Here is a 16690-nt window from a genome sequence, read left to right as displayed (position 1 = left end):
ATGCATGGTAGGCGCTAGAGTTTCAATTCAAATTCAATAGCCAGGTGATCATGGTAGATCAAACCCAAAGTAGATTAAGGTAGAATAAATCCCCGAATTTAAATCATATATGGCCATTCATCTTTAATTTCTTGTTGTTCTTCTGTAATCGATTTTGTGAAGTTAGAAATGACATAGGCTCCCATGCATTTGCTGATGAATTCCCATCCAAGTCACCATTCTTCATCTCTGAAAAACTGATGGATTAGCATCCTTTGATGATGAATATCATCTAATTACCTACAACTAATAGCTTCTTCATTAGTACCTGTTCAAGTACAGCCACTTCAGAAATACCAGTCCAAGGTCACCAACAAATTTACAGAGCCATGTTTAATCACTCATTATTTATTTTATAGATAAATGATTCAATTAGAATAAGAAAGGAAAAGGAAAACCTTACGAAATTTTGATGGGATCTGGACCCAATTTGATTCGGGCTCTATTTCATATTTAAGGAATAATATCGAAGCGCTGGAACAGTTTGGTGGTTACAAGTTGCAAGTTTGTTTGCTACTACACACATGGCTAGAGGGGTTTCAATTTCCTGTATTCATAAACTTCATTGAACTTGATTCGTTCAGTGTTCAAGCACATATAAATTGGTTAATCCTTTTTGTGATGACGACGAAAAGATATTATTATCAGTAGAAGATCCAGGAGAATTCCGGCACGATCAATTTGTGATATTTTTCCAAATACTGATTTCCGTGGTTGCTACTTATCTCTGACTCAATTCACAAAAGTGATGAACAACTGAAGGGTCAAGTCAACCAGTTTCAATCACTGACTTGGCCATCATTCAAACACGTATAGAGTTCAGTCCCCCTCAGATTTTTCTTGGTTTTAAAGCTTTCCCAGTTTCACTTGGGTTTGTGACCAACCAAAGGCCGGAGACTCGAGCATTGTCGAACTAGTTCTGCACCCTCATATATACACGAGCTCTTCTGATCCAAGTCATGAATGAGCTTGGTGATTGATATGGGACTCAGACCATCCAAACATGCAAATTCACAGGGTCTGGTCTCTCAATTAGCACTCCGCAACTGAAAGCATTTGTGATCTGGTTAAGCTACATAGGATATAGATAGGAAATTTGGAATCTAATGGGCTAAATGCACTTAATAGGTGACGCATTATTTCTGATTCATATGGCAAATTGCAATGCAACAGCCTTCGCAATACACACAGCTAGTGACAAAAGAGGGTGTTTGTTTCTGTTAATGTTTATTCAGTAAATGTTAATTGACGGTGTCACATATGCGTTACTTCAGCATTTTCTCTCTCTTGCTCTTCTGCATGCATTGAAAATGAAAAAAGCCAACTTTGGTTTTTGTGCATGCCAGTCATTTGTGAAAGTTATTTTTAAAGTTTCGATAAACGACCTAGCATTTTTTAACTATTACGTTGATGTGGAGCCTAGTGGCGCACGGAATCAAACACATACAAAAATGTTCCAGCTGGGTGGTTTTTCATCTTTCTCAATGATCATTTGTTTCAACTTAGGCCCCGTTCGCATTTTGGTAAGTTATTTATCTAGGTAAATGCACTTGCCTAGGTAATTGTTTCCTATGAAAGATTTACCCAGGTAAATGTACTTACCCATGTTCTTTTATTTCCCATGTAAATAAGGTATTTACTATTTTATCCATAAAAATAGATTATTACAGGGGGCATTTTTGTCCCTTTCAAGTGTTGGCAACTTTCCACAAGGTGGCAACTTTCCCTCAAGCGTTGGCAACTTTTAAGTGATAGCCAGGAAAATAAAATTTCCCTAATCCCCACACAAATCTGAAAAAAAAAAGATTGAATTTTTTTATCAGTGGGAATCAAAATCCCATTGACCAATTTTTCCCCCTCTCAAAATCCAGAAAAAGAAAACCCCCCTAACTTTTTCCTCCTTGGGCTCTGTTCATTTGCCATTATGTAGTGGGGTAAGTTGGTCAATTAGTAAGTTGACCACAAACGTCACTATAACTGAGGATATCGGAAAGTATCAGTTATACAAATAACATACTGATATCCTCTTACAACGTGGATAAACAACTTATGCGCATGCCGATAAGCACTCTCTCCCTCCCAGTTATTTCTTTACTCCAATAACTTATAACATACAAAAATGCTGGAATATCACTGAGAAACACTTGTTCAAATAAACATCCTTACGCACGTAAGTAAAAACAGGAAGGTCCCTAGGAAAACTATTTATTATTTACCCTTCTTTTTATCTTCTTGCTAGTTGAGAAGCCATTGAATCCAAACTGTAAGCTCCAAAATAGAGCTATGTTAGGGCACTGTCTTCTGGTTTCAACGAACTGAAGATATTCTACAAAGAATCATGAAGATTCATAAACTTCGTAAGCATACAAGAATATATAAAATAGGAGCTTTTTTTTTATTTGTTTCATAAACTTCCAAATATAGAACCTATGAAATTAAAGTCACTAGCGGGTTCAGCATACTAGGATTAGTAGGGAATTTGATAATTGGGCCGGGCTTTGCCCCACAACGAACAATTCCCACTGATCGCCATTCTTTACCATCATTCTACTTTGTGGGCCTGGGATATCCGGATGCTACCAACCAAGGGCTATTGTTGGTCCTATTTGACCTATTTGCAACCACATGGACCGGGTCACAATGTTCCTCTATCAAGGTCAAATATTTTATGTTAATGGATGGTCATAGATGGGGACGTTAATGTCTCAGGTTTGATGTGGTTTGGTTCACCCCAATTATATAAAGGGTAAATTGCTGAAACCTCCCCTGGAGTTTTTGGTTATTGCTAAAATCTCTTTTCAAGTTTGATAATTATAATCATCTCTTTTGAACTTTCTGACATCGTTGCAAGTAGACCTCCTCCGATAGTTGTCTCTTCTAAATAGAGGCATGAAAATGTCTAAAATTCTTATGCATTTGCTTTTGATAAAAATGTTTATTTTTCAAATTTTCTCTTTGTATGAATCATTACTCCAAACCCTTCTAATCTCTTTTCTGATATTAATTTTTTTTTTTTTTCAAAATTTCCCATCATATCATATCAGTCACTTGAAGGGCTGCAAGTGTAGAAACCAACCTTAATAGTAATTGTATGGGTATTTTGAGCATTTAAATGCATTTTTTTGAAGATTCTATCAGAGCTGCAACTGTATCAAAAAGTTGAGGGGAGGTTATTAGAGTAACTTAACTTCAAGGGAGGTTTTAGAAATTTACCTTTAGGATACCGTTCCTGTAGGCACAAAAAGGTTATATTTTTTTCAAATGTTTAATCGACACTATATCAAAGGATCAGGTTTATTTAGCATGAACCCTAATATGATTAAAATTCTGAGTTGGGCCAAGCCGGGTTTATCACTGACATCCTCACATCCCTAGCGATGGAGTAAAGGGACCGACCATCATGTCCCTTCGACCGACCAGCCATGGTTGAACCGGTTCAATTTTGGGCGATGCAAGCAACATAAAAAAGTAGATATTCAGGGGCGTTTTGGTCTTTTTGTCAATATTTATTTGGCTAGGAAAGGATGTCGCGCAGCACATCGACCTCAAGCTCCGAAATTTGGAATACCATTACGTAACCTCGGTCAACGAATCTAACGGATTACCAGCCACGTAGCGTATTATATTAAGATGGAACTGGGTGCATATCAGAGAGGCCTGTCCGTCATCCCAATTCTTTCCTACTTTCACGCTGCAAATTCTCTCTCTCTCCCTCCAAATCCCAAATCCGAAAAGCAAAAGGCCTCCGACTCTCCGAGCTTAAAACGCGCTCCACGCCAAACCTATAAAGCAAAAAACCGCCCAACACAATTCCAGAATCTAGAACGACCAAAACCCAAAACTGAATAAAGGAAAAGGTCTCTACTTCCCTCGATCCTCTCTTCTTCTGAATTGACTTTGTGTGCGCCTGCTTGTTTTCAATGGCGGAATCACCATCTCCACACAGTACAAAGAAGGAGGCAACGGACCTAGCAGATGTGGCTGCAGCTCAGCAGCTCATTCAGCTTAGCGGAGATGAGGAAACCCACAGCAACGGCAACGATGAGAGAAACCAAAATGATGGCGATATCTCTTCAAGCAACAAACAAGAGATCATCAGAAAAGATGAAGTCGTCGTTTGCAGGCCGACGAAAAGGAGATTTCGGTCCATCGTCTCTATCTACAGGGTGACGAAGCCCATACAAGTCATCAGCGCCAAGAAGATACGACGTCGATGAAAGAACCCACGAGCCACGAATTGGGTTTACAGGTCGGCTTTGAATGGGTCGAGAGCTTTTTTGGGGTTTCTTTTATTAATTGAAAGACCGGAGATTGTTTACTGTTTTTTTCAGTTCAATTCGATACTTGATCTCTCAATTTTCATGTAATCATGAAACGCTTAGTTAAGATTCAAGAACGCTATTGAACTTTGCCGAGCTCTCTCTCCATTTGTGTAACTTAATTTCCTCTTTCTTTTCTTTTTTCTTAAAATTGTTCATTTAATGGCTTGGATTCAGTCTTTATTTGAAATTTCAAATGCTCTACGAAGGTTTAAGAGTCCAGACAAAAGCCTAAGGCTAGCTCTCTGCAACTTTGTTTCCATACAATGGACTTTGAAGCTCATCGCCAAGCTAAGATGATGGCAATTTACGTCTGCTGCAATCATAGTGTACACATGAAGATAAATGAAAATAGTGGATGGTCTGGTTAATAAGGGAAAGGAGATGATAGCCCATATGGGTTCTTCAATGATCACTGGAGATTGTCATCTGCCTTGTTTTACAGCTTACAGGTCAGTAGGCCACACACTTTGAACAGATGAAGCTATCATGATGATCAGTTCCAGCTTTCCCAAGGAGGGATTCCTGAAACTAGGGGTGGTGTCTGTCTCTCATCACCAGATCCGTCAACCGACCTGGTTTTCTATTGTCTCTTATTTATCTATTTTTCAGATTAGGCTTGATGTCGGTGATTTCAGGTTGTCTTCCTCCACCCGATTTGAAGTTGGGTTGGCTCAGCGTTGGCATATCAAACGAGTTCATTACTGATAATAATGAGCTTTGCTTCTGATATTATAGCCTAGGCATATATTTTTATGAAGAAAGTAGAAAGGGAGGATTTTGATTTTTGGGCTGTGGTTGGTTAATTGGTTTTGTAGAAAATAAGAGACAGAGAAAGTTGATGGAAAAGTTGTTAAGGAATTTCCCAATAAAACTCATTGAGAACTTTCTGTTTCTCTTTTATTTTGTATCAAACCAAAGATAGAATTAATACAGATTCAGGTTGCAGAAGCCTGTCAATCTCAAAATATGGGTGTCACGAGTCATGACCCATTAGTTGGGTATCCTTTACCCGGTTGATCCACCAGGACTAGTAGTTGGTTCAGCATTTTGACCATTCACTCGGAGTTGTGCATGGGACCAGGAAAGCATGAAATCAGAGAATAAAGTTAAAGAAAAAGGAAAAAATAAAGTGAGAAAAAGAAAACAAAGAACTGAATAAATAACCTTATCTGTCTCGTGGACGATAAACACTTAAAGTGGAAAATTAAATCTTCAAACAAATATACATAGACCCAGGCACCCATATTAAGACTTCATATATATAGACAGCCTTAAATGAAAAACCAGTGAGTTTTATTGACAACATCTTACTCGTTAAAATTTTGGCCAAAACTTTGGTGAAGTTCAATTAATAAAATTGGACTTTGACTATATTTTGTCAAAACTGAGAATTTGAGGAAAGGTCAACTAAATTGGTCCCTATCATTGTCTTGCTCAATGTTTTTAATCGAACCATTTGAACTATCACCCTGCCAGGATTTCAAAAATCGTTGTGATCTGGCCGGTTTGATCACTGACCCATTCGACCTGATCATTGGGTTGTGAGCTGCACATTCAATGTATGCAAATTTTCAGAGACCATAACTTTGCATTCCGATGTCTGATTAGGGTGATTTTCTTTATTTTTTTTTATTTTGGGTAATTTTTCAAGATTTATGTGTTCCAATGAGGCATAGGCACCTTGCACTGCTATTTTTGTAAAAAAAAAACTTTTTTGGTCTCAAATTGCAATTCTTAATATTTTTTATAAATAAAAAGAATTAAAAACTAAACTAAAAAACATAAATTAAATATTAAAATATATATAATATATCTAAAATATCTAAAATATATTTATACATTATTTATTGACCTGGCCAATTGAACCGGTGACCCGCAACCCAGGGGCAAAAACAATTCGACCACCGGATCGATTTTTAAAATACTGGTCTTGCTCATCACTAAAACACGATTAGTTCTATATTAGGGAATATAGAATTGATATTGGACATGAGAACATGATATAATCTTTCCTTAATTGAGCTATCATTGTAACCCTTCCGAAGATTTTGTTGCCTGGACCCAGGCTAGAGCCTCAAGCATAGGTGCTGAGCCCGGCCCATGATGAACCCTATTCGTTACTAGGGTCCTTTAATATCATTAATAAGCTTCTCTAAAGTCTAAACAAGGTGCGAATGAGTCGGATCTACTTGAAAATACTAAGCAAGTGTCATATATACATCTTGTTTCTAGCATATGAGGATTCTCTGTTAATTTCCCACCATGCAAAATAATTCTTCCTTTACGAGTAATGGCAAATTATAAAACAGAACCACTTATATTACTTGTAAAAATCACCACCTATGGACTCTGCTATTCAACATGTGACCACTTTAATGGGTCCTTTAGGTGTCAATGGAATGGATTTCATCATGTTTAGAACTATGATTTTCACTCTTTTTTTAGCCTCAGTTTGGAAGGAGTATAAATACAAATATGTAAATTGCATAACATTGTATTTTGTATTATTTTTTATATATTTGTATTTGTATTCTTTCCAAACTGAAGTACAAAATCTTGTATTTGGTATTATTTTGTATGTATTTGTACTGTATATATTAGTACAAATACAAATATGTAAATTGCATAACATTGTATTTTGTATTATTTTTTATATATTTGTATTTGTACTCTTTCCAAACTGAAGTATAAAATCTTGTATTTGGTATTATTTTGTATGTATTTGTACTGTATATATTAGTACAAATACAAATATGTAAATTGCATAACATTGTATTTTGTATTATTTTTTATATATTTGTATTTGTACTCTTTCCAAACTGAAGTACAAAATCTTGTATTTGGTATTATTTTGTATGTATTTGTATTTATACTCTTTTCAAATTGAACCTTAACCCCAAACTTTACACCAAATGGACGGATGAACATCTTAAAATTTTATTAATCATTTTCTAAAAGAAGTAACAAGGATAATACAAGGGAGGACATAGTCTGCCTAGCCCAATACCCAGAATACGGAGTACTTTCCCTCAGACTCTCAACCTCCTAAAGAAGGAGCTGATGAAAGTCCCTTGAAGTTTTATAGATGGATGTGTATTGGATATATCTCGCTTCGTCAATACCTTTGTTGGCCAAGAAATCAGCACATTTATTTCCTTCTCTTAACGTGTGAGAAAACTGAATTGATGCAAAATTTGCATCTTTTGTCTCATTTGTATCCAAAAATTGAAAAAAGATTTGTACTTCCTACCCAAATTCCCTTTCATGTGAAGTGAGGACTGCATCAATTTTATTTGTACCTTACACCGCCCAAAATAAATTACCTTGGTTCCTCACCCTCATTTTCATAACAAGGTCAAGCCTGAAGTAAAAGTAAACCAAGATTTGCATTGATGTTGAAATGGATGAGCAATAAACAAAATGTCCTAATAAAGTTGAATGGGTTAAACAAGATTCAATGACCTACACATGTAGAAGGTCAAGGCCCAAGGTGGTTCCCTAAGGAGGAGCAGTCCAATGCTCAAGCCATTGAAAAGAATGAAGAGGTTGTCTAGCCAGCCAATATAGTTAAGATGAGTTAGGTAGCAAAGTTAGGGAGTTCAGAAAATTAAAGAGCAAGAGAACTAGAAAGTAAGTGTAAAGAATATGTTACCTTGGGTGGCATGCCCTTAAATACGGAACGGGATCTGCTCCTCACACAGGGGCGCCTTATAGGCACATCCACCGTGCATTGGAAACATCTCCCGTGAATAATAACTTATAAATACGGGAGATATTCCCAAACATTGATAGGATGTGCGTGTGAGGCCAATTTGAATTGATCAACCCGAAAAGTTTGTATGCTAATTTGTCTAACATAAGATTGGGTCTAACAATATGTTTCAATTATAAACAGATAGCCTCAAATTAATAACAATTGCATGCCAATTTGTATTGATAAACCTAATTGGAGGTTTGGACCAATTGGCAGTGGCTCAATGGGTAAATTCTCTTACTGATTATAGCAGACTTGGAACCAAATCTTACTATGGCAAGGTTGCGGGTTATGGGTATGAATAGGGGTGGCAATTTTTTACCCAACCCACTGAATCCACCTGACCCTCCCATTTACTTGGCGGATTGTGTGATCAACCCTTCACCCAACCCACCCATTTAAATGGGTTGGGTTGGGTTGGGGATAACCATTGGGTTAACCATTATAGACACAAGTATTAATTCCCTAGTCATTTTTTTTAATTTTCTTCATTTGAATTAAATAATTTAGAATTAATGCATTAATTTTCTATTAATTATTGACTAAATTTAGTTTTGTCTTGAATCAACACACTTCACACAACATAAATCCAAAGCAATTTGACCCGAGTCCGAACCAGTTCATAATTTGAATCAACACACTTCACACAACATAAATAATTTATGCGATCTAACCCGATCCAACATATATCGATCTAGGTCGACCCGAATCCGAAATAGACCCTGGGCGGGATGGTTCGGTACTGTTTGCCCTGCCCGGTTTGGGTTATCCAATCCAACCAGCATTCACACAGCCCAACCCGACCCTATAAAAGCCTATTAGGTTGACCCGAATCCGAAATGATTTCGGGAGGGATGATTCAGTGTCTGCGTGCTTTGCCTGATCTGGATCGGCCAACCGGCCAATATCCACACAATCAAATACAAAATCCGAACCAACCCACTTTACTTACGTTGACCCGCATCAAGTCAGTCAGTTCGGTCCCAAACCCATGCACAAACCTAATATGGCCCGATCCAAGTCAATTCACCATTGACTGAACCGGTCTGGTCTTATCCGACCAAACTGATCTAGATCTAAACGATTCAACCACCCTTGATGTGATTAGCTCAAAGATATGAAGGAAGGAGAAATCCATCATATGGATGGCCGAACCATGCAAGATGGTTGAGCAAAATTTTAAAATTTTCTTTTCATCCTTCCGGGAATTGTATTTCCAATTTTAAAAAATTGCATTTTTCAAGGATCGTTCTTGCCCCGAATCGGACCAAATTTGAAACCAAAAGAAAAGGAGAAGAATACCTGATATGGATTCCACACATGTAGATCCCAAAGTAGGTGTTTACGCCCAAAGGTGGTATCAAAACTAGCTTCCACTGAAAATGGCGCAGCTTAGGGTGAAATCAGTTCAGCAACACAATCCTTCAGCAAGAACTGCAATTCAACAACTTGGATCAAGCAAGGGAGATGAGTACGAAATAAATTTGATGTTTTCTTGCAAAATCAGATATCAGAACTTATTTTTATCAATTCAAGAATGGAGGTCAAGTTAGGGTTAGGGCGGCAAAAGCAGGAGAGAGAGAAAATTGAGAGCAGTGTATAAACCTAAAGTAGTTTGCCTTCCTCTATTTAAATACCTTAAAAAGCAGCTTTCCTAATCCAATTAAGAGATTCCTAATCTAAATCTTTTTTGGGATTTAGACTCTTTAAGTGTATAAAACTTATCCTCTTATCCTATCTGCTAATCTAAGCCCATATCTATATCTAAATTCACCCATGTCACATCACTGCTTTAAATTGTTATGTGACATCTTGATTAGTCCAATAAATCATGGGTCATAGGCCTATTAAGTCAATGGCTCACGTCCCCTTTTAATTGCTAGCTAACTTGATTCTCTTTGTATTGCGTGGAACCCTAACATTGACCTCACAAAAGCCCATTTGGATTCAGCCTATCTTCTGTGACAAATCTTGGCCGAATTCACTACTAAGCACAGTGAACTCCTAAGTCCATCAATATAGGCTCTTAATTGGCCCAACATTTACACTAAATGGTCCTTGAGTCCAGCCATCCTATGAAAGCCCAAGGACAATAGTCTTAAGTGAGATTAGCATATCAAGTATAACAACCCTAAATGATCTTATACTTAATCTCTTAACCCTTAATGATCAAACACTGTCCGACAAAAGGACCTCTCACTCAATTGCAAGGTACAGTGTTACACTCTCTGCTCAGATGGATCCCGGGAATGAAAACCTTTTGCAAACATTTTTCTTAAAACATAATATATATTTTGCAACACAAATTTTAAGCAAGTTTGAAATCAACTGCCGACAATTTTTTGTTTCCATCAGAGTGCAGTCTCTAATCATTCACTATGTCTGACAAATGAGTTGATCATGTCACTGTAATCACCCAATCGAGTGAATTCTCAGACTACCTCAACATACCCAAGTTTTGATCCCTTCTAAGATCTCACTAATTGGCATATTAAAGACAACCCAATCTGACACTCAGTGCAGTACCATAATCGAGTATAGAGGTTAAGTGTAACTTTATAATTTTGCCCACCAGTCTCGAAGGTCCAAAACATAACTGAAAAATAGTTTGAGTTCAATGTTCCAAACAAACACACACTATATGTGCTTCAGGTCACCCTAGCAGCTGAGACAAGCTACCTCAACCAACTTGGCAGCACATTAATGTTAGTCTTGACAAGATAAATTTCACCAAGTCTATCTAATGACCGAAAACATTCTAAGTTAACACAAACCTCGCAAGTGTCCAGTTTAAAGGTAATTACACAGAAACACACAAAAAATAATCAGACTTCAATTATGCACTATCTAAAAGCTCCCACTTGCACTTAAATCCAATCTGGTACAAGTCTCAGTCCTATTCTGTCCACGTATTTCTCAAACACTTTCTATGTCAATGACTTAATCAATGGATTTGTTACATTCTCCGTTGATACTACCTTCTAAATTTAGATGTCCATTTTACCAACAATCTTCCATAGATCCAATATTATCATATAACAGTGGAATGGGTAATATGCACTACGAGAAAATTGAACTTTCGCAAAAGTCAAAAATTGTTCCCAATACAAGAAAAACCACTGCTAATGTTCTACTTACAATTAAACAATTAATAAAAATTGTTGCCCATATAAATTTTTAACAACTGATTATATGTTGCTCAATAGTACCTTTGACGACAATCATATTAACTGAAGCTAATTATAAATTTGCAACAATTGAAAATTTATCTCTAAGCACCTTAGGCAACAATCAAGCAATTGTTGCCGCAAAGTTTCATATACAACAATCATGTTAATTGTCATATACAATTGGCAACAACTAGACAATTGTTTCTTATGCTTATTTATGGCATCGGTTTTTCCAAAATGTTGTTAAAGTAGCAACAATCAAACAATTGTATCTTTAACTATTGCCAATTATCATTTTACTTGTTGATATTTAATTTAATAAACTTTTGTAAATATTATAATAATTATTGCCAATCATCTAAATAAAATACACATGTAAAATGTCAACGAACCCATTGATGTTATAAAAGATAAAAATTGCATTCCAACTGTAATTTATATGCAACTATGTTAAAAATATATTACAATTTTTAAATTCATATCATATAAATAATACAATTAACAAAAAATTTCTTGATGGGCTAGCTCCTCTCTCTCTTCTATTTGAGAATGTAAAGACTTTGTCTGTCTTAAGAGTAAATGTACTGGCATCTCTCTCACATCCATTCTTACCAAAAATCTTTACATTGAATATTAGATTTCCATTATATCGAAATAGTAAAAATTCATCATCCAATATACATCTACTAAAAAAATCCTACCAAATATATGCCACTTGAAGTCTATCTTAATTTGACGAACCAACGCTAACCACTACGATCCACTAGGATTGCTCTTCCAACTGCTTTTTTTGAAATGTGCCTCGTAAAATTTGGATGAATCCGCTGCAAAAAACAAGAAAAAAAAAAGGTCGTTATTTAATTTTAGTAAAGCATGTTCACAGATTAAAAACCGAAAAGGCCAAGAAAAGAAGAAATGAACTAACAAAGATTAAAGATTGACAGTCCCAATTATTGGGTGGGGAGTCCCGATGGCTTAATCATGAAGAAGTAAGGCTTCATGTCTTGACATGAGCTATTTTCACTCATCTTCACCATCTCTGTCTTGAAGAAGTGGAGGTGCAGACTGAACGGTAATAGAAATTGGAAGAAGTAAAGCAAGAAGCAGGATGACAGGAACTGAGAATTTGTAGAGGCGGTGGTTACTGGTATAATTTCTCCGGAGTAAACGAGGGAAGGAAGCTTATTGGAACGAGTAAGAGTCCTGCCTTCCAAACAAGAATAAATTTCCTAAAATTTCGTGTACTTGAGACTTGACCGCTCGTTATCTGGACCAAAGATTTTGGTAATCTAATTTGGCGGGAAACCTTGTATTGACCTGGGCATTATTCACCATGTATTATGTTACCCATTTCACTTCTTTCAGCTCTACAAACTTCTTGTCGTTTTCATTCTAGGATGGACATTAAGGCTGTCTTTGGGGTTGATGGATTTCAGAAGTGGAAATTCACTAGCCTCCTGCAATTTCACAAGTCATCAAATTTGACACGAGCTCCAAAATCACAATGCAGAACCCAGAAATTTTGGACTTCGGAAGCATCATTGCACAAAAACATTGGCACGTTTTGTTTTCTTTCTTCTTTCCCCTTAGTGGGTGGCAACCTTCAAGCACAAAATCTAGCCCTCCAAGGCTGAACCATGTGGCAAAGAAAACTAAAAGAAAAAGAAAAAGAAAAATTTAGTACAAATAACACAGAATTTCTGGGAAAAAAAAGTATAGATACATGAATGCATGCATATACATAGAATATCTGCAGGTATCTAGGGAAACTCAGATAGACAATTGGCCTTGGACGCTTACCAACCCATCTAGGATGCTTCTGCATAATTACAGCAAATGCAGTCATCTGTTCTAAAACAATAAAATCTATCATGGAAGTATAATTGGCCACAAAAACCTGTTCAAGCCATAAAACAGAAATTCAGATCCATAAGCATATGTATTACAAATTAACAATATTAAGTAACCACTTAGAGAAACATCAACTCACACCAAGAAGCTACAAGAAGCCTAGAACAAGGCTGCTAACTAATAATACCTGCTTGGGTCGCATGCTGGGCCGTGGCCCATGACATTTGACAACCCCGGTCCATGATGCAACAAAGAAGCTGCATATTAATTCCACCAGATATCTCTGAAGAGAAAACAATTTACATTGTATGAAATGCATAACTAAACAAAATCCAAATAACATTAAGAACAACAATGATGATTAAAAAGATGAACTATTCCTTAGAATTAAAATAAAATAAACTATACCACATCTGATGCATGTTGGTCTTAGTAACATTAAAATAAACTACTCAATTTGTAATACATAATATGTATTGTACAGCATGCCCTAAATTTTTAAAAACCAAAAAGCACCATTATCCAATGTTGGTCCTGGTCATCCAGGACCTTGGGAAGAGTGAACTAGATACCAACCTAACCTTTTATGCTCTCTTGATTCATGGCTACTGCTCCATGATCTATTCACTTTGGAGGAATTAATGCTGTGTTTTGTTTGAAGGAAAAGGTAGGGAAAGGAAGGGAAAGGTAGGAAAACCTTTACAAGGTTTATAAAGATTTCCCTACCTTTCCCTTCCTTTCCTGTCAAAGTTGTTGATTTTCCAAATTAGGATACAATTGAGTTATGAACTAGGGAGATATTTAGACTAATTTATGGTGTTCTCTCCATGCAGAATAATTGACATGTCCACCATCTTTTGGTGATGATCAAGACAAGATGTTGGTTTGACTCTGTACACAACTTTCCTTTGATTTAAGTAGTGACATAAATCATTGAGAGAATTCAGAAATACTGTTGGATCTTTTTCTGTAATCCTTCTACTGATTTCATAGCCAAAGGTAACTGACACCGTGATGCAACTTAATGTGAGGAGTAAGGAATCATCTATAATTGATTAAAAAGAAACTAATTTTAATTGATTTGCCAAATTTTTTGTCAGTACTGGTTTACACTCATATAATTTGGGTAGGTCACTCCAAAAGAAAGATACAACAGACTGCTAAAGATAACAACAAACATCTCCCATCTAATAAAAAGAAGAATTCCAAAACAGATGACTGATAATGCTAATGGAAAAACTTCAATGTAGATACATATGCATGTACCTAAAGTTTGTAGTCATAATAAAAAAGAGTATTTTGGAATTCATGGTTTTATACTCAAAGTGAAACTTACAACTCAATCAAATATTTTTTTCTTCTTTCTCCACCCTCTCGATTCAAACTTGAGTTCTATTATAGGTGTTTGAATCTCACAATTTTTTACTCACAATGGGTCTCACACTTGTGAAGTTGTGATCTAGTATTATTTTCCAAATTTTCACTTCTATGAACTAAACCACAAACTATAGCATTTTAGAAACATCAATTATTATGTCATATGCAGCTGAACCCAATTCTCCCCAAATCTAAACATATTATTTTTTGGTGTTATAATCAATTAATATTTTTCTGTTACCATATAAGTACATAGCTGGTAGCATTTTTATCTTTCAAACTTTGGGCTTGACAAGTTAATAGCATTCAATTACTCACAAATACCATTCAATAGATCTCTTCAGTGATGGTTATCCAAGAACACTTAAAAAGAATTTATAAATGTCTGCTTATATTCCTGCATGGCTGGGCTTCCCCATACTATAATCAGATTTGAGTTTCACACCAAAACATCAGAAGTTCTGATATCAAAGTAAAAAGGTGAGCCCCCCCCCGCGGTAATATCTTTCTATTGTGGACTACAGTAAAAATTGAGGTTTATAAAACTAAGAGGAGCCTTTTTTTTTCTATTTCGAAATTCAGGTTTGCAGTTGAGTAGGGTCATTAGATTATTTAAGTTTTAGTTCATGAGATCTCCCCACTAGCCGTAATTTTTGGTTTGAAATTCAGGTTTGCAGTAAAGATTCCTCAAGTGTTGCGGTGGAGGAATTTGTTTGCTGGACTAAGGTGGGTGGGTTATTAGCTGGCAGCATTCAACTGTTGTGCCTGAGTGAGAGTTCAATGCAATCTCCCCACTGGCCGAATCATCCAACTGGTTGCGCCTAGTCTGCCTTTAGGATTCCTATATGATGATCCTGGGTTGGGTCACTTTTATATGTCTTTGTCGGTTTGTCCCCCAGTTCTCCTTGAAGAAAAAAGGATGTATACCCCAGGCTGAAGCAACTACTAAATCAGAAGATAAAAAATAGGAAGAGTAGCTTTTAACAGTTTTTGAAAAGACTGTTAAATGATGGGGACAGACTGTGGTACTAACCCAGACGTACTTTTTTGTCTTTTTGAACTCTGAAATCTGGGGTGTGCAAATGGAATGGTTTGAATGAGCTTTTTCTTTTATCAGATCTAGGTTTTGATCCTTGCATCTGTAAAGTATACAACTCTTAATATAGAAGTTCTCAAGTAAAGAAAGAAATTGAAAACTTATTGATAAAAAAATTAATAATTAATAATTATTATTTGAGATGTTGCACACTTTCTGTATATGGAATGGCATTCATGTTTGCTTTCATCCTAAGCTCAACTCTATGCAACATATATTGTACATATGTTTCTAAAACATATTCTAAGCCCCAATAGAGTCATGCAAAGAAATTTTAAACTGTAAAATAGAAACCTTAAGTTGGCAATCAAGAAGTAAACAAGAAAATACAAACATACAATGCCACCAAAGGAAACAAAGCAAAAAAAAGAACTTATGGTAAAAAAAAGGGAAAAAAGCTTATGCAATGTTGCACTTATTTTATGCAGTTGACCGGTGGTGAGCACGAACAATCAGCAATGGCATACACCTATCAAAACCTTTATGACGACCCAAGATGAGCCTCCCCTGCCAAAAAAAAAGAAAATAAATAAGGAAAGAAATAAACAATGGAACGAACAACAAGAGCTTGGTACGTACAACAAGAGCCCCAAAAACTTATCAGCTACGTTCAATTTGTTCTTTCTAAAGAAACCCTAACAGAAGAAGGGAAGGGGGCCGAAGAATGGCGATTCAACTGAACCATAAAAAGTGAACAAATCATAAAAAGAAAAGGAGATGTTGAAACGAAGATTTGATGCATTGACGAGAAAGAGATGATGGTTGTAAGAAAACAGGCATAATAGAGTTTGGAAGAAATTTTTATTGTTTTACTATTGACAAAAAAGAGATGCACTATCGAACATGATTCGAACGTCTCAGCTTCGATTTCAAATTGGAAATGGAAAATAACTCACCTAGAAAGGTTTTCTTCTAGAAGAGCACTCCCCCATTTGGACGGAGAAGATTTTGCGCGCATGGTGTATGTTGAGCGCCAAAGCTAAAATGGGTTTGGGCGGGTTTAGAGTTTTGGGTTTTTCTTTTCTATATTTTTTAATCTCCATATTACCCTTCTAATAACTATTATAAAGAAAAACACTGT

At 36.2% G+C, this 16690-nt stretch overlaps 1 protein-coding gene across 3 annotated transcripts; it reads right to left on the bottom strand.

Annotated features, from left to right (window-relative positions):
* Positions 1 to 11729: 11729 nt before the first annotated feature.
* Positions 11730 to 16650, bottom strand: LOC104599933 (uncharacterized). Of its 3 annotated transcripts, none has more exons than XM_088887338.1 (6): positions 16506 to 16649; positions 16025 to 16116; positions 13324 to 13419; positions 13086 to 13182; positions 12211 to 12937; positions 11749 to 12109 (listed from the first exon to the last, which is right to left on the bottom strand). In XM_088887338.1, exons 3-5 carry the CDS (start codon positions 13336 to 13338, stop codon positions 12735 to 12737), a joined length of 315 nt encoding a protein of 104 aa, XP_088743464.1. In that variant the 5' UTR covers positions 13339 to 13419; positions 16025 to 16116; positions 16506 to 16649; the 3' UTR covers positions 11749 to 12109; positions 12211 to 12734. The 3 variants fall into 3 exon arrangements, 2 of the variants coding, with proteins under 2 accessions (XP_088743464.1, XP_088743465.1); XM_088887339.1 differs by lacking the exon at positions 16506 to 16649 and adding an exon at positions 16189 to 16471; XR_016076092.1 differs by having other exon boundaries at positions 11730 to 12109; positions 12431 to 12937; positions 13324 to 16116; positions 16506 to 16650.
* Between the last annotated feature and the right edge of the window lie 40 nt (positions 16651 to 16690).

The sequence above is a fragment of the Nelumbo nucifera genome, chromosome 5 (assembly GCF_055504915.1).
Source record: "Nelumbo nucifera cultivar China Antique chromosome 5, China Antique-T2T, whole genome shotgun sequence".
Classification (NCBI taxonomy): domain Eukaryota; kingdom Viridiplantae; phylum Streptophyta; class Magnoliopsida; order Proteales; family Nelumbonaceae; genus Nelumbo; species Nelumbo nucifera.
The sequence above is the reverse complement of the archived record's forward strand: the minus strand, read 5'-3'. Positions and strand labels throughout refer to the sequence as shown.

Excerpts from the sequence above, each read along its gene's own strand:
- LOC104599933 (XM_088887338.1), bottom strand. Across the intron at positions 12,938-13,085 it reads GAAGCATCCTAGATGGGTTG|TTTTCTTTGCCACATGGTTC; the intron begins GTAAGCGTCCAA and ends TTTTTCTTTTAG.